Here is a 26,484-nt window from a genome sequence, read left to right on the forward strand (position 1 = left end):
AATAAAATAATCTATGTTTTACGCATCGTATTTGTTTTTTTTTAACTATAAAAGCACAATGCAAAGACACATAAATGGACAATATCATGAGAGTATTAGTTGATATTTTATGGTCTATGAACTAAATAATAGCGATATCATGTTCTCTATATAATAATTATAGGCTTATTTATAGGCGCATCCACAGCATTGTATGAGGGATGTAACGAGTGTGTATATAAAGTCTTCTATATAATAATGTTTAATATAGCTGTGTAAATTTTTTTAACCAAGTTTTTTTTTACTCTGCTTCGGTACTTTAATAATAATGCACAGACACACACAAATCAAAGGATCATTATATGTACAAGAGAAAAGAAGGGGTAAACAATGGGTAGAGAGCCTAAGGGTTAATTAGAGATTATTATACAGCGTCTTAATCAATCCAGACGGTGGTGGTGGGTGGCGAGAGAGAGAGAGAGAGAGAGAGAGAGAGAGAAAGAGCGCGAAGATCGAGTGACAAAAAAAAGAAGAAGATGAAGAAAAAGAGGAGTGATTGTTGGTCTGTGGCGGAGATCTATCTTCGTGTGTATGTATGTGTGTGCGAATGAAAAGAGGAAGGAATTTGCGCAGCAGCCGTTGCCCCCTTTGAGTATAGTATAGTAGGGTACACTGGCCCTACGCGTGTAGTTGTAGTAGTAGTAGTAGTAGCAGTCGAATGAATAAAGAAAGAAAAAAAAAGACGAAGAGGAGGAGGTGGAGGAGGAGTATGTATGTGTGTAGGTATATACCCGACCTACTTCTATCCTCGAAAGCTGAACTTTTTGCTCACCCGCCCGCACCCGCGTCGTCTCCATATAATACATACACTCTCTGTGTGTATACATCTCGACTTGGCGAAAAAAAAGCAGAAGAAAAAAGAAAATTCACTTTGTCGAAAGTTTCATTGTTCGCCGCCGCCGCCGCCGCCGCACGCGTGAATCATTTATATTTAGCCAAGCGACTAATAAAGATCACTGGACGAAAGTTTATTTTTAAAGATCGTATTATATCAATCGATCGGAATTTTGGCGCACGAGTGAAGAGAGATGCGATTATATTAATCGACGCGCGCGGCGATATGACGACGGGTCAACGTTGATCGAGTGAAAAGTAAAAAACATTTTTCCGAAATTATCCCCGCGAATTAATCAAAATTCAGTCGATATTTGCGTAAATAATAATAATAATAATAATAATAATAATAACAATAATATGAATGCACATCGTGTGGTCGACAGTTAGCAGCGGCTCCGGTCCTCTCGACATACTGATACAAATTTTAATGCGCGCATAATATGTGTGTCATCCGAAACGTCCGATAGTCTATAAATCATTCAAAGATTATTTGAATAATATCGATTGTTTCGGCCGCTGCCGATGCCACGCTGCTGCGGTTCTGTGTGGACATTATATATTGGACGTGGCTCGCTCGCTCTCCCACCCTTGACGAGTGACTTTTGAATTTCCAATGGCATTCATTATTTCGAAATAGCAGCGGCAGCAGCAGTTATTTGTTCGTGCGCCGCAGTATCGATGTGATTTATTATATTGGTATGCATATGAGAGAGATGACGGATGTGTATTTACGACAAGAGGGAAAAAACACACACACACACACACACACTCACACGCGTCTACACTGGATTCAATATTAAAATACGATATATATGTTACGTAATATATATTATTGATACAACACACAAATTAATAATAAAAAAAAAGAAGGAGTTAATTAGATAAATTGCTATGAAGGGTTTTAAGAACAGTAGTAAGATAATACGAGACGAGAGCATAGAGATAAAAGAGAGATAGATATAGAGATAAAGAGAGAGAGAGAGATTAAAAGAGTTTTGCCGCTTCTGCGTACTACGGCACTATTTAGAGAGGAGGAATTTAAAATTTTCTTAATCTTTTATTGTTCATAAACTTTTCCCGTCGCTCGAGCCTGCAACGCATCCGAAGCAAGTTATTATTATATAATATATATACGCTACGATATAATAGTATTAGTAAAGGCAGTTGTAGCAGTTTTACTGGTTTGTACTCTACTATATATTGTATATTATACACAGTAGCAGATATAAAGTATAAAAGTAAAAGTAAGAAAAAAATAAAACAAGAGACAAGGAAAGAAAGAGTCAAGTTAATATAACGAGATATATCTTGGGTCGGTGCAGTGGCAGATCGCGCTTCGAGCTCGGGGACTCTCGCTCGCTTAAACCGCAGGAACTTACAGGATATAATTTTGCTCTCAGAGTTAGATATTTGTGCGCATTTACCTCGTGGGGTACCTTGAAACAAGACAAAAAGAAAGAAAACAACGATCAGCTGGTGATTTTTTTTTTTTTTTTTGATTTTCTTGCTTAGCTACTTTTTACACTCGCGAGTGTTATTTTTATCATTTATTTATTCATTTATTTATTAAATGCTTGTCTGTCTGTGTATTATGTATAAAAATGTTTTTTCACTCGACATGTGGATATGTGTGTGGAGTACGAGATAGAGAATTGATAATATGCATAATGTAACTGTGTGCGTAAATATATAGCAACATCGAACAACATAATAACAAACGTGCGGGCACACAGTATCGGTCGTCGTCGTTCATTATAATTTTCGCCAACGAGTTGAAACGTTACACCGCACACGCACACGCATTATTACGTGTGGCTTTGCACAAATTGTTCGTCTGTTTGTTCGTTTATTTGTTTGTGTTTGCGTTTGTGTGTGAGTGGAAAACATAATTTAGAAAGTGAAGCGCACCGTACTCAGGCTTATTAATTTGTATCATATATACGTGCGAAAATTAGCCGTGTCCGACCAAACGTGTGGTCGCACTACTTGGAACGTGTAATTGTCTGTGTGTGTGCGCGCGTGGAAAATTGTACACAATCGAGAGAGTCTCGTGTTTATACGTTTGTTTAGTTTCAAGCGACGGCGCGCGTTAAATTTGTCAACGCGTCGGTAAATATACACGAGTATAGGCGAGAAAAGGAAAGATAGTGAGAGAGATAAAAGATATAAAGTGTTTGAGAAATATCGATCGTTCGCGCGCGCGCGCAAATACATGTATATGTATAGATATATAGTAGCTCTCTCGGGCAATACTCACTGTTCTTTTTGTAAAGCAAAATCTCGAATTGGTCGCAAATCTGTCCCTCGAGGCACTCCTCGATGCGAGCTATGGTCTCCTTGTCGGTGAGCTCGCCGTACATGAAGCTGCATCGACATGATTTTTGCATTACCTGCGAGGACAGAAAAAAGTACACGAGCGTGTGAGCTACACAGAAGAAATTGTATCGTACGTGTTATTTCAAGTCGATGCATTTTGATCCGAATGAGAAAAATGAGAATGTATTTATTCGCGTCAACGTGTGTTTCAAAATGAAAGAGACAAATAAAAAAACTAAAGCAAACGAGCCAACGAACAAACAAATCCAAAAAAAAAGGATATTTAGAGCTAACGTTAATCTGCGAGCTAAATTGTCTCCGCTTTGCCGAGTTTGCCGAGGCGGTCCTATACAGTGTGCAGTTTGTATACTATACGCGCGCGGGCGGAAAAAAATTACTTAACGAGCAAAAAACGTAGAGAGGATCTCGTTTGTGTATGGCAGGGCACAAACACACGTTCGCAAACACACACACGTAACGCGAGAGATGGGGAAGAGAAATAGAGAGAGAGAGAGAGAGAAAGTTTGACCTCACTCCTCAACCGTGCTACGTGCCCGCAAACACCGCAGATAAATTGTTTTCGCGAGATATTGGCAGTAAAGTTACTCTCTCTCTCTAGTAAATCTAGACCCCAAGATCTAGGCGAATTTTGGCAGTAGTCTCGGTTCGCAGCGGCGGTTTTGCTTACGACGTTAAATATTATATACGTGTGTGTGTGTGTGTGTTCGCCGACGAGGGCGAATTTATATAAAGCGATATGACAAACCTCGGCGCGATTGTAGCCGGATATCTTGCAGAAGCTCTCGTTGCAGTAGACGATTGGAAAGTCGACGATCTGTGCATTGGCCAATAGAAAACTACTGTCGGCTGTAACAGAGAAGCAGAGAGAGAAGAAAAAGAATTAGTTTTGATTGTATACTCTTGACTTTTGGCGTATCGTTTCGAAAAGTTTCGAAAAACAATTTATCCTTTTAATCAAAGTAAATTCTTAGATATACGTATGCGCACTGCTCATAAGCCGAGGAAATATCAATCCTCATCTGGCGAAAGTTTAAAGTCCTATATATAATATTAATTCGGGATACCGAAATATCAAGATTATACCCGTCCCCGCGGGGCAGAGTAGCAGCAGCAGCAACTCGTGGCAAAAGTTATCTTATTTATCGTCTTTCCCTCGACGATACTCCCCAAAAAGCTCCCCTATACCTCCCGCGTGTATCTGTGTCTCTTTTTGTCTAGCTATATATATTTGTACGTCTGTATAAATCCTTGACTGCGGCGACTCCGAACGAAGTAATTTAATATATATATCCACTGATAAGGTAACCTTTTTACGTACGCGACGACGCAAAACTGTCGACAATGAGCCATTGTTTAGCTTTTCGACTCTTTCTCCTGGCGTCGTCGCAATTATTAATGCCAACGAGTTCGAACTTTTCCCGCGTCTCTCTGGTGGATGAGAAGGAGGAGGAGGATAGAGAAGGAAACCTTGCAAGTTTTCGGATTTGAGAAATCTTCCCTTTGGCTTGTGCACGGTTGCGCTAACAGCTAAAAGAGAGAGAGATTAAAAAGATCTTTTTAACGAGTTTATGTTGCTCACTCGAGCAATGATAATTAGGAAATAAGAAGATGGAGGAGGAGGAAAAGAAAATATTACGTACTCTACTACTTCTAAATATAAATTAAAACAAGCGAAGTGTGACATAGCAAAAATTAATATTGAAATTGAAGAATACATCGGAGAAAGAAAATTTTAGAAATTTTGAGGCCTATCGGACTGTTTTTGATGGATCTGCAGCGGTTAAAAGTTAGTCTTTATTTAATCTTTAATTTCATTTATGAAATTTATTTATAAAATCGATTTTATAAGGTAAAGATTCTTAAAAAATGAAAAAATTCTGGTCCGAATTAGTTCATATTGTTACATTCTAATATGGTCAATAGTTGCCTTTCGATATAGAATGCGAAGCATGAAACAAGTCGAAAACCCAAATAAATCACAAGTTTATATAATCTAGATAGTTAACTCATTGACTGTAGATGTCGCATTGCCACAACCCACAAACGGTCGAATCCGTCTTACTATATGAAAGCGATATGACATTTTATTAAAATTGTATTGTTTTTAATTTCATGCGCATAATTATTCATTTGGAGTTAATTTTCCTCAAAATTATAAATTCGCCAACAAAATCTTTCTTCTCTCCGGCAATACTTTAATACACAACTCGTTGTCGTGTGCCACCGAGTAGCAAAAAAAAAAAAAAAACCAGGCAAGCCGGAGAGCGGCACGTCGAAATTATTAAACGCTCCAATCTCCTCGAAATGTATTATTATATATACATGGACGAAGTGCCGAGTTTATAATACTTTCAATGCAGAGAGCCGAGCTTTAATCCAACGCGACACGCGCTTCGCCTTCGACCGTGACGAAAATAAATAAATCCGGAAATCCGCGCGCAGAGAGAGAGAGGCTCCCCCCATTAAACTAAGTAGATCGCACGCGCGCGCGACCAGAAATATCGATCCTTCTCCTTTGCGGCCTCTATAGGAGTTTCCGCATCTGACAATAAAAAAAATAGAAAAAGGAAACGAACGATGAATTACAATTGATCGGATCTTTAGTAGGTAATATAAATTTGCGCGCGATGGAAGTAGCTCACAAAGAGACTGCTGCAGCTCGAGCTGTAAGTACCTCACGGCTAATGCGAGAGAGCTTTCATTATATAAGACCAGCTCTTTTGACGATGCACTGCGCTACGTGTATAATAGTGGATCGCCTCGAGCGCAACAGCGGCTGCAGGTGACTCGCGCGTATCAAACGCGAGATATCAGCTGGTATATCCATCCTCTTTTTTGCGCGGTAGTTGAACGGGACTTTTTTTTCTCCCCTTTCGTTCCTATTTATACGTTTGTAAGCACGTAGGATTTTTAATCATAAAATATCGTTCGTCGCAGCGAGCACTTGGTCAATTAAACACGGCTACATATTATCATAGAGAATAAAAAGAACAAAAGTTGCATTTCCAATATAAGATTCGCTGTTTGTTATGCTGCACGCATCGTTTTTACATTCCACATTCGCCGCAGATCGAATAATCCTCGAGGCCGCAAAAACAACACACACATACACAAACACGAGCCGATGAATAACAAAAAAAAGCAGCAGCAGCGGATATTACACGCTGATCTACGTGCCTCGTCGTCGTCGTTGAATGAGAAAGGGTTTGGTTATGAAATTTCGTCCTCGGATCAGCTGCGGCAGTGATGCTGGGGTCACTGGCAGAGGGAAAGAGAGAGAGAGAGAGAGAGATAGGCATGTATAACAGTCGCAGAGCCTCACCCTCCCCCGCGCCAGCAAGCATACGTGTATAGCCGTGCGCGCGAGCAAGGATTGATGCTCGAGACTCGCGAGGCATCCCCTATATATATACCGCTCGTGTATATATGCATGTGCTACTACAACAACGCGGAGGCAGCTAGGCAGAGAGGCTGTACATCAATCTCTTTTGGCACGCTGCAGCGCGCGTCTCCTCCATATACGTGTATACGAGAGCTGCATCAGCTGTATATGTGCCGCTGCTACCTAGACTTGGCTTTTTTGCCTCTCACTCCCCTTTTTTTTCAACTCCTGCATACACGTGAATAGTTGTTTTTTGTTTTTGTTTTGGCTTCTTTGGCAGCTTGCGGCGCGGATGGGGACGACGACGACGAGAGCTTGATTATTGACATTTTTTTTTATTTTATTCTTTAGTTCCATGTACAGCAGCTTATTACGTACTACATATAGGACTCGCGCGCGCGAAATGAAATTGAACTTTTTGTTTTTTTCATTTGGGAAAGGTATAGGAAATCACTTTTTGTGTTGTTTGCGCGAGCGAGCGAGCGTGACCGTATACATAGATCGATATCAGCGAGCACAGAGAAAGACAGAGTGGTAGGGAAAAGAAAAAATCATCGAGATTATAGGTATCGCGATTGTATAGCAAAGGGCAAAACGGCGCACAGGCAATGTCAATGTTTTTTTGTTTCTTACTCTTTTCCATACCTACACACGTAGCTCTCTGCAAGCTCATTAAAGTGTCGAAGTAGATTACACGAACACTTTGTTTGCTCTCTTTTATAAACTGTTGCACCTTCACAAAGAAATTCGATCGCTCGTATAGCGCTCGAAGCTGTCGAGCACACACACAAACACACACACAAAGGGATAAATCCAATAGATTATGCATCTCCTCCCGATGTATATATTATATACATAATGCAGTAGTAGTAGCAGCGCGTGTGTACGTAAGGCACATAAGGACGCGCCGATATTAATTAACAATACCTGGAGGGGGTGTGCTCGAGATTTATCTCTCTCGTGCCTTGCTTGTATATAGATTGCTCGGAGAGAAGCACGAGGATCGTCTATGTGTGTGTGTGTGTGTGTGTAGCAATTTTGTTGTGTTTCGCGCAGCAGCAGCAGATCGAGTAGCCACTCGACTCGATAACGCTTATATAGGTACATGCTAGAATACACGTGCATCGCAGGTCTGTTTATGTATGGAGTAGCAGTAGGAAGAGGACACTTAACCCATTATAACGCGCCATTTCTATTCGACGCGCTCGTCGATATGCGCAAGTAGACGCAATATTGTATTACACGAGGCGAGATGATGCGTATACGATAAAATATATATCGCACGTTTATTTATACCTATGGAATAATTGTCGACGTACATATACTCGACGTTTATTTTCTCATTTTGCAGCAGCGTCTCTCTTTCTCTCTGCATCGTTCTGCATCGTAAAGTCGGGGGAAAGAGAAGGGCCCCGCTTTCGTAGTTGAAAAGATATAATACACACCGGAAAATTCGACGATCGCTAATTACGCGGATGCTCTCGAGAGAATATCGTTTTTCGTACGTGTGTGTACGTATAAAATAACGCGCGTGGAGCTCCATTGAAAATTGAACCGCCCGGGCCATTGCACATCGTCGCTTTATAAACGTGCACAAAAACAACCGTTTCGTATATGAAAGCTCCTCTCCCTATTTCTCTCGCCTCCTGTGCATTTTCGGATAGGCCTGCGCGCACACACACACGAGTATAATTACGGGCTATTTTACCCTGTATCTGGCATAATGTAGCGTTAAAGCGCCAGTAAAGAGAGTGAATGAGAGAGAGAGAGAGAGAGAGAGAGAGAGAGAGAGAGAGAGAGAAAGAGAGAAAAGTATATATGTATGCGCTGAGCGCTACCCGCGTACGTCTCGCTGTTTTTAATGGTATTTTCTACTTACGAGGCCAGTGAAGTGTGCTGCTGCTGCTGCTGCTGCGGGCAATGCAGCGCACCGGTCTATATATATATATATATGCATATAAGCGAGAGACAGAGGGAGATTATACGTTATATAGCCCTTTGTCGGCCAACTGTATATAGCCAGAAGCAAAGAAGCTCTTTAAGGGTTGATTGATCGTCGCAGTCGCTGCTGCTGCTGCTATACGCACGTATCGCACAAAAGTGACTGCATCATAATGCGCGTTGGGTGCATATTATATGCGTATAACGTCGTACCTGCGAATCGTGGTTTTTTCGGATTATCGCTAAATTTATCTATAAGCGATCGATTCTATTATGGGTTAAATCCTCGTGTGATTCGTAGCTGAAATGTCGAGGGGAATTTTTTCGTCGATGTAGTTTGCGCGTAAAATATTGGCATTGTTTTGTCTGAGATACTATTTTTGGTATACGAGAAGATATCCATAGAGAAACTTCTCTAAAATTAATTAACTAGAAAACATCATGATGCGAAAGTAGAAAAATCTTGAAAAATTTGCGAGAAAAGCATGAAATTATAAATCTAGGAACGCGCGCACGTGTACATTTGTGTACGCAAAATGCTTAAATATAGGGTTTACGTAATTAAAATGGTACCTTCAAAAATATCTATAGGGTGCAAAAATTAACGTAGAGAGCTCTATTTGTTTGTTTTTTTGTAATTACTTTTTGAAAAGAGTGCTTTGCGATGGTGTATGTTAGATTTTAATAAACTAATTACTGTAGTCCGTGGACACGTTTAAACAATCAATTTTTTTTTATTAACTTGTAGTGTTGCGTTTAAATACTACTGCTAATTCAATATTGAATCGAACCCATACATAATATATGTAGATTTAAAGAAGGCAACATTTCCAAGAAACCAAAAAAATTGGTCACTATACAATGAAAATAGACCAAATTAGAAGCATTTGAAAATTAACAAAATTTCGTAGAAATTTTATGTTGCGATAATTTTGTTTAGTAGTATAAATTCTGCGGACTGCGAAAGAGTTTGCAAAGATTTCAACTGACAGGGACGAAAAGCTCTCTGCCCCCGCTTATATATCGAGCATTTGAATTTTTTTATTCGAGCTTCGCTATAATTTTTTTGATAATTTTGGTCTAGACAAGATGCGGTAAGGTAACGAATACACATAATGTGCGAAACTCATTGTTTCGATTTATACATTTGATCGATAGTAAAAAAATACAACGTTTAAAAGCATAGGGCATTGATAAATACTACGAATACGCCCATCGCCATCGTGAATTTTCGATCGCGTGCTCCGCCTAAATTGTAGATGTACTATAGGCCCGGTGCTTGATCAACTTGGGTTGGTGTAGCTTATTAGGCCAACTCCATAAGAGAGCAGCCTAAAAATTGTGGAAGCGCCAAATCTCATGCACCCAACGTGTAGAAACGTGTAGAAAGAGGAAATTAATATTTTGAATGTATTGATGTATGTATTGTAGTGAGCCGTGTCGCCGCTAGGTGGCACAGAGTAAAAGTGCGGTTCACGCAAGTGAGTTTGTGAAGTCGGCGCTTTATCTCGGCGAGATAATATATTCCTTGTTGCCATTCGCTTGTTGCCGTGGAGCAGCGCCAAGTGTAGCGACGTGTTGCGCTCGTCGTCCCGGGCATCGACTCCCAGCCTACGTCGCTGCGTTCGCTCGTTGACGATCTCGAACAACGTCTCCGGGCACTCGCTAAAATTCGATCGGCTGCAAATGTCGTGCAGAAGCGTCGATTCTTTCTCGTTGGCTATATTAGGATCGCCCCTCGTCTCAGCAGCAGCTCGGCCGTCTTCTTGCGTCCCGATCGCGCGGCGTCGTGCATCGCCGTGTAGCCCCCGTTCTTCCGAGCGTCGACGTGCACCTGTCGCCCCAACGCGTCGCAGACCTCGAAGAGTGCCTCCATCGTCGTCGTCGTTGTCGTCGTCGTTCTTCGTCGTTCGAACGATGACGTGCAGAGCTGTCTCTCCTCGAGCGTTGGCCGAGTTCTGATCGGCACCTCTGCTCAGCAGCAGTTCGGCGGCCTTTACGTTGCCCGTGCGCAGAGCTAGGTGCAGCAGCTGCCGCTGTCGGTCCTCGATTAGCTCCGACGCGATCTCCGACAATTCGTCGTGGTGAAATTTCTTGAAAACGTGAACGGGCATCAATTCGTTCATCCGGTGATCGTAGAAACTCTGAGGTAATCTCGATTCAAAATCTGGATCGGCGCATCTTCTCTCTCTCAGCAGTAATTTCAGACGAATAACGAGAATGGGGCTATATTGGTACAGGAGAGATTGGATGAAAATATATCACCAGATTTTGAGTGCAAGTATGTTAAATCTGAACTACCATCACTATCGATGCCCATCTGCAAATCTGAGTATCAAAATTTTCAACCATCCGTTAAAAAAGAAAACGAGAATGTGACCAATTACGCGTTTGAAAAAAGTCTAATAATTTTAATTAAAAGAGGGTTTAATTATGACAAAAAGTGTCATATAAATGTGAGCTCTTGTATAAAATTAGCCGAACATGAGAAACTTGAAAGTTTCGAAAAAATTTTTGGAAAAATATCATGAGTCAAAAAGGTTCCGAGAAACGAATACAACAACACGGAAACGGCGAACGAGTGAGCAGCACACAGCGTCGTGAATCCGTCACTCAAACTGCCGTGACGATGGTCGAGTAGCGCGCACACAGTATCGTGCAAATCGCCCTCCACGATGCTCGAGTAAACAGTCACACCACCAATCCGAGTGGGCCCTACTCGAATTATGAGGAGACGATACTCGATATCGATGTTCATAACCTCGAGAACGTGCGAGTATCTGCGACGAGGTTGTCGCGTAAGAAGCGCTCGTTCGCCGTTTCAGTGAAGAGAGGGTCAAAAAATCATTCGCAAACGATACTTGAAAGAATTAGACCATATAAGTGTAATATTTGTCGCAAATAATTTCAACAAACAGGTAAACTCAAACGTCACGTCAACGGAGTACATAATCGTATCAAACCCTTTGAATGTAAGATTTGTCACGAGTCATTTGGACAGAAAATTAGCGTCGAATCTCACGTAAATACGGTACATGATCGGATTAAACCCTTTGAGTGCGAGATTTGTCACAAATCATTTGGCCAAAAACAAAACCTCAAAATTCATATAAATGCAGTGCATAATCGTAGCAAACCCTTTGAGTGTGATATTTGTCACAAATCATTTGGAGATAAAAGTAATCTCAACAAACACATAAGTACAGTAGATGGTCGTATCAAACCCTTTGAGTGTGAGGTTTGTCGCAAATCATTTGGTCAGAAAATTAGCCTCAAATCTCACGTAAATACGGTACATGATCGGATTGAACCCTTTCAGTGCGAAATTTGTCACAAATCATTTGGACTAAAAAGTAATCTTCAAATTCACAAAAATTCAGTTCATGATCGCATAAAATCATTCGAATGTGAGATTTGCCATAAGTCATTCGACCTTATAAGGGATTACCTAAAAACTCACATAAATACTGTACATGATCGGATTAAACCCTTTGAATGCGACATTTGTCACAAATTATTTGGACGAAAGAGTAATATAAAAAGGCACATAAACTCAGCGCATAATCGTATCAAACCCTTCGAGAGTGATGTCCGTCACAAATCATAGAGACAAAATAGAGATCTCAAAATTCACGTAAATACAGTACATGATCGGATCAGACCTTTTGGATGTAACATTTGTCTCAAAACATTTGTTTACAAGCACGCATTAAAAAGGCACATAAACACAGTCCACAATCGTAGTGAATTTTCAAAAAAATGATTCATTCCCAATTCATTGGACGCAATAAATTTATATTAACATAAGCATCGTAATGATTGAAAAAATTTTCCATTTATAGTCTTTGATTTTGTAAAAAAACCTGAGAGTACTCTTAACTTATATTAGTTTTGTACCAACTATAAAAATTTCCATCCTTTGTACGCAACTTATATATTGATTAAATTTATTTTGAACGTAATTTTTTCAAAGTATTTCCAATTTTTTAATTCTATCCGCATTCTCAACTCCTAGAGTCTTGCGAAAAATTTAAAAAAAAAATTAGTCATTTCATCCAAAGCCAAAATGAGACCAAGAAAGATTTCGAACGATTACGTGAATTAAGTATCATATTTATGCGATTTTTCTCCCTTGTAAATGTTAAAAAAACTGTATAGACAATACAACTATCGAATCTTTCATAAGCGTCAAATTTCAATCGCGATTTTCATCGCCTCGATAAAATGTCTGACGTATAAATCACCTAACGACGCGCGACTGCCACGAGGATCCGGTGAAAATGATTCTTAAACGATCTACCTTTGCGACCTACACAAACGTCGAACCCTCCATTCTCTTCCTTTTTTTTCCTCTCAATCGAACCCTCGAGCGGTGACGACGAAATTTAGGCAACTATCGTATGCGCTCGAATCGATGAATCTTACATACCAAATGACCTAAATTTTTCGCCACCCTCTCTGCTCTGAAGGGGGGGGGGGGCGAGCAGCACGCGGATAAGAGTATTATTTTCGCTCGCCCGAAAATGTGTGTGTGTACAGCGATCCAGATTGCACTCGGCCAATTAGCACTACAGCGACGACGACGAAAACGGCGACAATCCAATTGCTCCGATCGAAATAGCTGGAGAGATAGATATAGCGTATACGTACGTTATACACACTTTGTGGACTCGTACAGACGGATTGCAATCCACGCCTCCGCGATTCGAGATATGACGAGGCGAGAAAGTCCATTCGACAAATTGTTAATACTACTCGCGCAACAAAAGGAGGACTCTTACAATTCAAAAATGCATCACGTCTGCTGTTTATGTATTAATAAATAGCTGCGAGAAAAATAAAGACAGCGATAGGGATGGAAATCATTAAAGAACCAACTTTTAGATACCGTGGCATCTTGTGTATATAGCGCGATATACAAGGGTATAATATTTTTTTCCCTCCCTTCCCTTTTCCTCTTTTTTTCCAATTTCAGAATGGAACCTATACATAGGAAATTGCTTGGGCAGCCGAGAGAGAGAGAGACCTTATCTACTTACACCTTTTGTCTGCCTGTGCCGCCGCCGCATGCTCTCTGCTTCGTGCTTCGTGCTTCTGCTGCTTACTTTGGTCCATTAGCTATTTTTTTTCTCTCTCTCTCCTCTCTCTTATATACCCCACTTCTCTCTATCTCTATCTCTAGTTTTCTTTTAACTTTACTTTACGAAAGTACTTCAGTCCAAGTGTATGCGCTATATATAAACACGGAGCAGCAGCAGCAGCCACTCCACTTTGTAAATACATAAGCATTGCCAATTTTTCTCCCCCTCTCTATATAGGCTCTCTGACTATTTTTTTGCCAGCCTCTCCTTCTAGCACGAAGTTTATAAATATAAAAAAGATAAATAAAAATATTACATGCATTTATCATATGTATTATACGTAGCTCGAAGAAAAAAAAACCCGAACGATTATAAGTGCGCACAGCTACATGTGCCCGGGCGGCGGCGGTGGTGGTGTACGTGCGAGGGATGTAGTTATATAGAAGGGAAAAGAGAAACCACTTGATTGCCCAGTGCGGTAGTATATATACGGTGGCAGCAGCAGCACGTGTATCAAGACTGACCTAGAGAAATTCCGACCGACAGTTTGATTGCAGTTGCGGGAGTTCTGCGCAGAGGTGCACACACATGCATACACACGTACACGGCGATATATATAAATTGATTTTGGCACTTTCTTTTCTTCTTCTTCTTCTTTTTTTTCATACTTTCTTCGTGTCTTAACTTCTTGTAAAAAAAGCTCGTGTGTACTTGTGGGTGTGTTTAGACTTGATCGTTGACGGCGATATCGTGAAGTGTATGATATTTTAAAGTTCGCGAGCGTGACTTTCCTTCTCTTTCGCTCGTTTATAAGTACACTCGATCGAAGCGTCACGAGAGAGAGCTCGTGCATAAACGCGATTCTCCTGTGTTTTCTAAAAACTCGAGGTTAAATAAAGAGGAAAAGAAATGACGCTTGATTTTGTCTTTAACAATTTTTTTCACCCCAAAACTATTCAAGAATTCTCAAGAATTAGTCGATGCATATAATTATTCGAAATGTTCGAAACACGCCAAGGTATTAACACACTCACACACGTATCGTCGTCTTTGCTGAAGGCCGCTTGCACAGTTTTTACTAACTAACACGCGTTGTAGTTGACGTTTCTCATTTAGAGAGCTCAATTGCAATCGAGTTAATTTTTTTGGTACATATTTTTCGGAGGAAAAAAAGAGTAGACGAAATACATAGTGTATAGGAAGTATAGGAAATTGAGCGAGACGAGTGGCTCATTTGTCGGTAATTTGCCGAGCTCGGGCGCAATGTCATATGTATATATACGGCTATAACCGTTGCCATTTTGCCGCCTCGTTTATGCATAACCCAATTAGACATGGGAAATATTTGTCGAATCGATCGCTGGCTCACGACACGTACTCCATGCTGATGCATACAAACGTATACGCACAATACACTCGGGCTTAATACATGTGGCACAAACTCCAGTTACATTATAAGATATTAAAAAGCTCGCGTGTGTCTGTGTTTCGTGCTTTTATGGGGCTCTACTGTATCGAGGTTTTCGACTGTTTTCGAATTTTGAGACTTTGTTTCGTAAGGCCTGAGCAAAGAAAGATTTAAAAAATATTAAAGAAACTATTTTCATTAATGTTTCATACGTATCATTGAGAAATGGAATTAAAACTGTACATATACCCAAGTACGTTATCTGATAGAAGTAAGAAACCATACGGCCTTATATAAAATAAGTGCCCAAGATTACAAAAGATCTTCATTCAAATAAAAGTCAAGTATTTTATACGTATATTATACTGTTATTTTCGGGTAACTGAATATGAAATATTTTATAGCAAGTTTCTATAAGCTAATTACCTGTACCTTGGGACTTATGTATCTTTCGTGGCAATAATAAAATTATTATCACTGCAATATTTTATATTTGATAGCCCGGAAGAAACTAAATTTGCACATTTAAGTCGATAATTAAGCACTCGTAGGGTCCACTCGCTTGATGGAGCCTGCTAAGAGCTCATTGATCACCTAGCGACGTTTTTGGAAAGTAGAAGTAGGAGATACGCTCAGTAAATGAAAAAGACGTGTTGTAAATAGCACAATTGGTCTTTATTCATTGTCATTTTTCGATTCTTACATTCTTCAGTTACTGAAAGATCATTGGGTCAGATTTTAATGAAATAAATACTTTGCACGTGCATTAATTTTTTTTGCCGATTTATATGGGTATATTCCATTCTTGTTTTTCATCTTTACATGAATGAATTCTCATTGATTAAAAATCATGAAAATCAATGTATGAATAATAAATCTAATAAAAGAGGTAAAAAATTAAGTATAAAAACAATCGAATGTTAATTAAAAAGGGTACGTTTGATAGCAATTAATGAAATTCTATTTAATTACTGCATTAAAATTCAATGCATTTTTTGTAACTTTAATGTATAATTTGAGAACTAAATTTTACTAAAAATAGCCATCAAATTCATCAAAATTTCATATGCATCAGTTAGTAAATTTCATGATCGTTCATAAATTATCATCAATTATATAATAAAAATGAATGATAATTTAACTAATTTTAGTATTCATGAAATTCTGACAATATTTTGATAAAAAAATATTAGTTTTTTAAATTTTGCATGAAAATTGTATTAATTTTAAAAATGTTTATTCAATTAATTTTGATACACTGATTCATTCATTTTCATAAAAAAAGTGTAATAAAAAAATTAAAAATTGTATGCGCACCCAAGTCAACTCAAGTGAAAGCAGCCGTTGCACCGGAAGCGTTCCGCCTCTCTCTTTCTCTCTATTTCCACGCGCGTTAGGTCGAAGTCATTGAATTCGGTATAAGGTTTGGAACGAGGAATTGTACATGTAGGTTATACCGCTATAAGGTCGCATGTGTCGTGCGCATAATAGACGCTGCGTCTCTCGCTACGGGCCGGTCTCTCGCGGCGCAACGGCCACATGTTTTTTACTCTTTACGAGTGAACTCTTCACGAGTGAACAGCTATACAAGTGATTTGAAAGTATCTTAAATTATAAACGAGTGAGTGTAGAGTGTGTGAGTGTTCAAAATGGTTAATCGACAATTTCAAAAATTGCAAGACATAAAAGAAAATTTAAATGATAGTGAGATTAAAAAAAATGGGCCCGAACTTCTTCGTCGATTAGAGGAATTATACTTGAATTGGGAGGGCTACCTTCCAAATCTTCGTGACGTTTTTGGGCAAAAAATTGTTGAGAAACTTCTTTATGTTTCCGTGGAAAGCGTGCTTTTAAATAAAAGTAGCGAGGGAAGATCTTTTATCAATTTCGTAGTGTCGTCCGGCTACAGGGACGAGCCCGACGTTGATGAAAATGGCAAGCCAGTGCTACGTCGCGCCACCGCACTGCACTACGCGGTAAATCTAAAGCGTAAAAATAAATCTGATCTGAAGTGTAGAAAAAAACTAATTTCACAACTTTTTAATATTTACGACAAATTCGATGTGAATTACGTGAACAAGTCGGGCTTCAGCCACTTTCACGTGGCCTGCATGTACGGGTTAGAGTACCCCGTCGAGAACTTTCTCGAGCGCGGTCAAGAACCCATGTGCGTCTTCGCTGACTCAGGCAATTCTACGCTACACGTCGCACTGAGACGCGAGGATTTCGACAGTGAAGAAGTCCTCGAAATGCTGCTGAGAAGAGGAGCCGACCCGAATTGGGCCAACAAGAAAGGAGAGACTCCTTTACATATTATTTGCGAGAGAAGCTGCGTCGATGGATTGGCCAAGTTATTCTTCGAAATTCTGGACGAAAGGCAGCAGAGAATACAGATCGATGCCCAAGACAAATGGGGCAACACACCGTTGCACTGGGCTACTTGGTACAGAAACGCGAAGGTGGTCGAGTTGCTGCTAAGACGTGGCTCCGATCCGAATTCGGTCAACGATAAAGGAGAGACACCTTTGCACATTATAGCCCAAAAAGACTGTGAATGTGAGATAGTAGAGCCATTCTTCCAAATCAACGACGAATTTAATCGGCTGGTGCAAATTAACGCCCGTGACAAGTCAGGTAATACACCGTTACACTTAGCACTGAAAAGCCAGAAAAAAAGAGTAGTCGAGTTGCTGCTAAGGAGAGGCGCCGATCCGACACTAGTCAACGAAAAAGGTGAGACTCCTCTGCATATTATTTGCGAGACGGACGACAATGAAAGCTTGATAAAGCTATTCTTCGATGTCATCGAAAACCTCCGGAAGACTGTCCAGATCGACGCCCGGGACCAATCGAATGAAACACCATTAAAAGTGGCCTTGCGCAGCAACAAGGCGAAAGTTGCCGAATTTCTACTGAGATGGGGCGCCGGTCCGACTCAAGTCAACGAGACGAACAAGACGTTTCTGCATGAAGTTTGCAGTACAGGTCAGATCGATTTGGCCGAGTTATTCTTCAAGATCTGCAACGAGAAACAGCTGCAGGTGCAGGTCGACGTCCTAGACAATGAGGGTAATACAGCGCTGCACTTGGCACTGGAAAACGGCCAGGAAAAAGCTGCAGAACTATTGCTAAGGAACGGAGCCAGTCCAAATTTACCGAGGGCAAAAGACGGATACACGCCACTACATATCATTTGCAGCAAAACAAAGACTGACTACATAAAGATATTTTTCGATATCAACCACGCTAATAATCGAAAGGTCGATATCGATGCCAAGGCACACGACGGTAACACACCGTTACACTTGGCCCTGCTCATATGGTTCCCGAGAATGACAGAATTACTGCTGAGGCGAGGCGCCGATCCGACATTAGCCAACGGCAAAGGAGATACTCCGCTGCACGTTATTTGCGTGAGAGGCAGCAGTGGAACATTGATGAAGCTATTCTTCGATGTCGTCGATAATCTTGGGAAGATTGTCCAGGTCGACGCTCGGAACGAATTGGGATATACGCCCCTGCGATTGGTGGTGTACGAAAACAAAGCCAACAAGAGTCAGGTCAAATTGTTACTGTTACGTGGCGCCGATCCTCATTTGGCCGATTGGCCGTTCTTTCTGCACGATATTTGCAGAGAGTGGACAATCGATTTTGCCGAGATATTCTTCAAGGTCGATGGCGGAAAAGACCCACGGGTGCAAATTGATGCCCAGGACCGCGAGGGCAATACAGCATTGCACTGGTCACTGAATCACCAAAATGAAGAACATGCCGAGTTGCTGCTGAGGAACGGAGCCAATCTGACTCTAGCCAACAAAAAAGGTGAGACTCCTCTGCATATTGTTTGCCGGAAACACTGCGATTTTGCGAAGAAATTCTTCTGGAGCCTCGAGGAAATGGAGCTGACGGTACAGATGAACGCCCAAGACAAGTTGGGTGACACACCATTGCACTTGGCATTGGTCGACGGGGACTTAAGTATGGCCAAATTACTGCTGAAAAATGGATCAGATCCGACTGTAGTCAATGCAAAAGGTGACACTCCTCTGGACATTATTTTTAGAAAAAAACGCGAAACACTGGAGAGATGGGAGAGGGCTGAGGATTGGACGATATTGTTGAAATTGATCTTCGAAATCGCGGACGCGAACGATCAAACTATACGGATCGATACCCGAGACAAGTTTGGTAATACGCCATTGCACTTGACATTGTACAACGACTTCAAAAATTTGACCAAAGTACTGCTGAGAAGAGAAGCAGATCCGACTCTGGTCAATGCGACAGGAGAGACTCCTCTGGACATCGTTTGCAAGGATCACCGCGACGACGTTGACTTGGTGAAGATGATGTTCGAGATCATAGATGAAAATGAAAAAGATCAACTGGTGAATGTCGATGACTTGCTGCAATCAGCCGCCACAAATCGCCTCGTAAAAGTGACCAAATTACTTCTGACTAGAGGAGCAGATCCGATTTCCGTCGATGCGAAAGGAGAGACTCCTCTGGACATGGTTTGCAAGGATCGCCGTGATAACGTTGACTTGGTGAGGATGATGTTCAAGATCGTAGACGAAAAAGATCAAGTGGTGAATGTCGATGACTTGCTGCAATCAGCCGTGGCGAATCGCCTCGTTAAAGTGACCAAATTACTTCTGAATAGAGGCGCAAATCCGCACACGAGTAGCAATGATGAGTCTTCTACTCTTTATCAAATGTTTGAAAATTTTACGGACGGCAGCTTGCCGAGGATGGTATCGGAGATGATCGACAAGCAAAGTCAGCCGATTCCGATCAACACCCGAGATCGGTGGGGTCAGCACGATACGCTGCTCCACATGGCTCTGCGCAACGGCAGAAAAAAGACAGCCGCGCTGCTGTTGAAACGCGGCGCCGACGCGACTTTAATTAACGCCGAAGGAGAGACTCCGCTGCACATGGTCTGCCACCGCAACATCGTCCACTTGGCTGAGCTATTTTTCAAGATCACGGACGAAAAGAATCAGGCCGTGCTGCTGGACGCCCAGGACAATTTGGGCAATACACCGCTGCACGTGGCTTTGAGCCACAGCACCGGCAGGAGAATGGCCGAACTTCTGCTGAGAAGAGGTGCAGGTTCGACTTTGGTCAACGAAGCCGGAGAGACACTTTTGCACATGGCTTGTAAAAGAGCGCAAGACGGCGAAATGGCCGAGATGTTATTCAGGATCTACGATGAGAGACGTCAGCAGATGCAGCTCGACGCTCGCGACATTTGGGGAAACACTCCGTTGCACAACTTGGCGTACTCTGGCCACGACGAAAATTCGACGTGCGAATTGCTGCTAGCGAGAGGCGCCGGTCCAAGCCTGACCAACAACGAGGGACGCACACCTCTGCACATCACCTGCGACGGGCAAGATTTCGAGCTCGTCCGGACGCTATTGAACCATCAGCGGGTTCAGCTCGACGTCCGCGACCGAGAGGGCGACACGGCGCTGCACTTGGCTCTGCTGCGTGGCCACAAGCAGCTGGCCCGATCGGTGCTGACAAGCGGAGCCAATCCGACATTGGCCAACGACAAAGGAGAGACTCCGCTGCACATCATTTCCAAGGTGGGACAAGACGATGATATAGCGGAGACGTTGTTCAGGATGTGCGACGAGAGACATTTGCTGGTGCAGGTCGACGCTGTCGACAATTTGGGTAATACACCGCTGCAATTGGCGGTAGCGACTATCTTACCGAATACGGTCGATTTACTCTTGAGTCGGGGCGCTGATTTGTCGAACTTCGTTTTCCCCACCAACTTTGGTGCGGGTATCGATGCGGGAGTCAATTATTCCTCCGACGACAAATTGAAAATGACGTCCGATATTCTGGCCATCGTCGAAAGCCTCGAGAACAGTGGATACGACATGGACCGAAGCGACGCCCGGCAGATCGCGGCATTGTTCGACAGGCATAGGCTGATCGTCGAGTCGGCGGAGCAGTTCGAAAATTTCTGGCACAACGACCAGCAGTTCGCGAACGAAGCGATCGAGATAATAGTAAAGCCGGGCTTGACGCTCTACGAACTTATCCAGTCGGGACCCAAAGAGGTGGCGAAGTTGGTCACCCTCCAGGAGTTCAGGAGATTCGCCCGCGCGGTCCAGTGGAGCGAAATAAGACGTCATCAGGCCTGCATCATGCATCTGTGTGAGAAGATGTCAAGAAGATTTTTCCGCAACTGGGCCGTGGTATCTTTCATAAAGCTGATACATTACCGTCTGCCGCTCGAATGCTGCGAAATGATCATCGACAGTTCGGGTATGCAGAACAAGGATTTGTGCAATATCTGCTTGGCGGCTCTTATTAACTAATAGCGATAATAATAGCGATAATAATAGCAATAGTAATAGGGATTAGCGATAGAATAAAGTGTCACGGGAAATGACATATTTTAGTTTATAAGATTATATGTAATAATATATTATAAAAATATCTGATCCATTGAAAAATTTGAAGAAAAAAAATGTTGAAAAAATATGAATATGGCCTATGGATTGAAAGAAAAGAGAGACTCGACAAAGTAGACATTTTTTAAATTATTCTATTCTCATTAGCTTTAACAGTTGATCGCGACCGACGACTATAGAAACTTTAGTCGTGACACGAGAAATTGCATGCATTATGACGAGTTCGCGTCTCGAAACTTGTTTCCTTTTTGTGGCTGACTCGGGTGGAGTTATATTGATGAGCCACTTTAGTCTTGGTCCCGCAGTTTAGTTCTTCGCGATATTTTAAAACCAATGCTCGAGTCGCTCGTTTCTTTCATTCTATATTCCCTAAGTTACAAACGATAAGCATAGCAATAGCGGTATATTTGAGTGAATATGCAGTTTTTTTATGTCTGATGTTATTTAATATTGCATATTTTTAATATGAATCTAATAAATAAATTTAAAATATGAATTTCCTCCCTTATATTATTGACGAGCACTGCCAGACTCATTGCTATTCAACGAATTCAAGATTTAAACAATCACTCATTCAACATTCATTTCACTCTTATTTTTTCTTGTTCTCTCGTATTGAATGTAAGTCAATACAATACATGATATTATGTTTTAAAATAATCGATCCTATAACAACCAATTATTCTGTCAACCTCAAGAGAGGGTTAGAAATTAGTCAGAGTCCAGGACTCAAATAACTGTAAGAGGTTTTTGTTTATTCTTTCCTTCTATCATTTAAAGTATAATAATAATGTACAATTTATTTACATGAATAAATTTAAAAAAAAATCTCAAATTGTATGTTTATTACCCACTGCATCTTATTGAAACCAAAGTTTTAAGGTGACACACCTGTGTTTATGCCTATAAATGCAAAAACATGAAAATTAAAGATTAATATTAAAATTTGTTGTTTCTGATGATAAAATATGTTTTTATAGGTCCTTTTACAAAAAAAGTATGTCTCTAGTTCCTCTTATTATTAAAAATCATCTATTATTCATGTATATTGACTTGTGAATTGTGACTTCTAAGTCATTGACCGCATGATTTTGAATGTAATTTTTCACCAATCCTGATTCTTGGGGTCTCAAAAGTTTTGTAATAAAATTTTTTTCCACTTAAGTGTAACAGAATTTAAACAAAAGGCTTGGAATAGTATATTTTGTAACAAGTGCGCGAAGCAGTTGACTCATCCAGGAGTTGTTTTCACCCGAGCGTAGCGAGGGTGCAAAGACTCCTGGGTGAGTCAACTTCCTCGCGGACTAGTTGCAAACGATATTTTTTAACTCTGCTTGCGAGAAACTAGGGTTTTCTGACGCTTTAAGGTTAGAAAACCCGTGTTTCGCGCACGCAGTGTTAAACAATTTGTTTCATGTTAAAGTACAGAGAAAATGACAAAAATAGCTATTTTAATAACGCTTATTGCTATATTCGGAGATTAGTAGATTGAAAAAATAACGAAATAAAATATCTGCTACACTTAAGGTGGCTAGTCAGTAAAATGGGTCGACAACAGATGTTTATGAAACTTCGCATTAAAGTGCCCTTGATATGCTGTAGAAATTTCAGCATATCAAGGGCATAGGGTTATCGGACTAATTTTTAAGAACGAATCCGTTGAAAATAGCAAATTTAACGTAGGCTCTTATGGGAGGCCATCATAATTTCATACATTGTACGCTATAACTTTTTTATTAAACAACAGATCTTAACCAAAAACGAGTATGTTATGCTTCAAGTCACTACCTTTCGATTAGTATGTTGAAAAGTACCCCTTATCGAACTAACTAATGAGTAATTAAAGAAAATGTGCGTAAAATCATCGATTTCGAATAGTGCGAACGGTTGCCTGCCTAATGTGAGAAAGAGATAGACATACGCCTCGCTGTACTATTTTTATCATTACTGACTAGCCACCTTAAGTCGAAAATAATTTAATTAAAAAACTTTTGAGACCCCAAGGATCAGGATTGGTGAAAAATTGCATTCAAAATCATGCAACCAAGGACTTGAAAATCACAAGTCAATATATAATATACATGGATCCTGGATGAATTTTAATAATAAAAAGAACTAGACATATTTTTTCTTGTAAAAAGACCTCTAAAATCATATTTTAATATCAGAAACAAAAAATTTTAATATTAATTCTTAACTTTCATGTTCTTACATTTATAGGCATAAACACAGGTGTGTCGTGTTTGATCCCTTGCTCAACTTGCTTAATTTGCTTTCTATGAGTTAGGTAGCGTGAATAATTGTACTATAAAAAAATTCTTAACTATTTTTCAAGTTATATGATCATTTTTCAATATCAGCTCGAAATACACTCTCCAACGGCGCCGATGCAGTCGAGCACATGTTTTCTACTTTCTAACATAATTGTCAGTTCGGGTTAAGACGCGGCAGCTTGAACAGCTATACTAAGATCGCATAGACTCGAGCACGTGCTTCTCGTGACAAAAAATCAAAATTATTTCTATATTATTGTGTGTTGTGTGTGAGTGCGCAAAATGTTTCAATTGGACAATTCATCTTTTGTACAACATCAACGATTAGAAGTATTAAAATTCGTAGGAAAAAAAGTGTATTGGGAGATCGAAGAAGAGCGATACAAATTTCTACGCCAACTTGAAAAATTATTGAGTGACTGGCAGGGCCAACTTCCAAATCTTCGAGATATTTTTCGAAAGGAAGGAATCGAGCGTCTTCTCATGGATTCCATAAAAGTGCACATAGGCAAAAGTGATTGTCAAGAAAAATAATTTGTCGCTTTTGTTCTGCTAACCAACTACAAAGACGAGCCCGCCGTGGACGGAGACGGCAAGCCGCTGTTGAATCGCGCCACTGCACTGCACTACGCAGCTGATATCGACTGCAACGGCCAGATCGTTCGGAAGCTTTTTGATAATGTGTACGACCAATTTGATGTGAATTACATCAACGAAATTGGATTAACGCATTTCCATGTGGCATGCAGGTATGGTTTCGAAGACATCGCTTGGAACTTTCTCGAACACGGTCAAGGTCCCAATTATCGTGTGGAGAAAACAGGCGATACGCCACTGCACTTGGCTTCGAAATACAATAAGAGAGAGGTGGTCGAGCTGCTGCTGAGACAAGGCGCCAATCCGAATCTGGCCAACAAGAAAGGATCGACTCCTCTGCACTTTATTTGCAGCAAAAAACGCGACTATGGCTTGGCAGGCATATTCTTCAAGCTCGACGACGAAAATAATCAGCAGGTGGAAGTCGACGCCAGGGACAAATCGGGTCAAACACCATTACACTTGGCTCTGCAATTTATGGACAATGCGCACTGTTTAGTGACTAGTTATTATTACGAATTGAATACCTATATTCGCCTAACATTAAGCAATATTATACCTATACAGTTTCAGCCAACTTTCAACCCACATAAATTGTATTAACTATAAACTAGTGACAACGGATTGTTATGACCTTTTAGCCAAACATTCATTAATTAATTTATTTATCGCTATTACTTATTCTTTCGCGCATCTTCGCTTGTCGGGCGAGCATGCATATGGCCGATTCTCTGTGAAATCGATTGGTCAAAAAAATTTTTTTTCTGCAAATATGAAAAACTTGTTGTATTTGATGTCAGGTTTGTCCCAAAAAAATTTTAGAAAAATTGGGGCCTTCTATGACACTTTTTCAGAGGCCCAAAGTTGGCCATTTTAGGGTTTTTTTGAAATTCATGAAAAATCACAAGTATTAAAATAATTCCTGGATTAAAGTAGAATGATTCAAAAGTAAAAGTGCCCAGCAACTTTTTTGTTGGAAATTGTCCAAATTTTTAATTATAATGCGTTACGTAGAATTACAAAATATTACAACCTTTGTTGCGACGCTTAATATAATAGACTCAACTTTGTTATACTCAGTCCGTGCATTGACTCATCGCGCAGCTACACGTGCGAGGATAGAAAGATTCGTTTGCTTTGATTTGCGCTAGTAAGTGAAGCGTTGTATACCGCAGCAGCAAAAAGTACAATATGTATAATCCGGAGCAGGAAATTTTTTGCCTCGCCGAAAAACTTTTCTCAGTGTCCAAGCTTTCGCTCTCTCTCGTACTCTTTTTCTTCTTCTACTTCTTCTTCTTCTTCTCCTTCTATCCTCCTTGTCCGGCGTGTATACCAGCTCGATCGAAGAAGACTCTGTCTCTCTTTCTCGGCGTGAGTTACGGGCCATTAGCTTCTTTTTACTCGTTTCAAGCGGGCATTAGTTTACCCTTAACGGCTGCTGCTGCTGCGGTTCGCTATTACTATTACTGTATACCCCCCTATATACCCACGCGCAGCAAACCAAAGTCGCGCGCCCATTAGTGTGGCAATGGCAGCTAGTCCGAGATCGAGAAAAGTCGATTTCTCGCTCCGACTAATCACGAGTGGCTGTTATCGCATTCGCTTGCATATACCGCGGTTATATACATACACGTTTACACCCTCCACCCCTGTGGAGTTAATATACAAAACGTAAAATTTCGTAAATTTTTTATAATATGCATTCGTCAATTTCGATTTACTTTAGCGAGTTTTCTGCAGCCTCGAAATATTTTCTGCCGCTGCTGTTTATGTTGCTGCTGCTGTAGCGTGACAATTAACACACACACACGCACGCTGTGCACAGCTGCTGCCCCTGCCTGCACGACACGTTTATAATTTATATATTTAACGTAAAACTCGATTTTACAACGAGTTAAAAACTACTTGCCGTTACTGCGCCGCTGTGCGATATAATAAAACGTTGACAGTTTTTTCATAAACGAGTCACGCGCCAGCCCTTTATGCTTTAATTCGAGTTAAAATAAAATTACGAGAAAAACGAAATCAAAATTGAGTTGCAACGAAAAAAAAAAAAAAAAATATGAAACAATCTCGTGCGTATAAGTGTGTGTGTGTGTACGCGCAGAATAGTAGTGTACAGCTCGCATGCGTGTGTAACACAATTTTGCTG

General features: G+C 40.7%; 1 protein-coding gene across 4 annotated transcripts in view; it reads right to left on the bottom strand.

The window, feature by feature from the left end:
* LOC106649168 (potassium voltage-gated channel protein eag) overlaps positions 1–26,484 on the bottom strand; it is a 127,969-nt gene that overhangs the window by 37,186 nt on the left and 64,299 nt on the right. For all 4 annotated transcript variants that reach the window (XM_023463153.1, XM_023463152.1, XM_023463151.1 and 1 more), the window contains exons 4-5: positions 3,959–4,059; positions 3,134–3,266 (exon numbers count right to left, since the gene is read on the bottom strand). In XM_023463153.1, coding sequence (XP_023318921.1) covers positions 3,134–3,266; positions 3,959–4,059 — 234 coding nt within the window. The remainder of the gene's footprint in view (positions 1–3,133; positions 3,267–3,958; positions 4,060–26,484) is intronic.

This window comes from Trichogramma pretiosum, unplaced genomic scaffold (assembly GCF_000599845.2).
Source record: "Trichogramma pretiosum strain Unisexual culture from Peru unplaced genomic scaffold, Tpre_2.0 scaffold98, whole genome shotgun sequence".
NCBI classification, from domain to species: domain Eukaryota; kingdom Metazoa; phylum Arthropoda; class Insecta; order Hymenoptera; family Trichogrammatidae; genus Trichogramma; species Trichogramma pretiosum.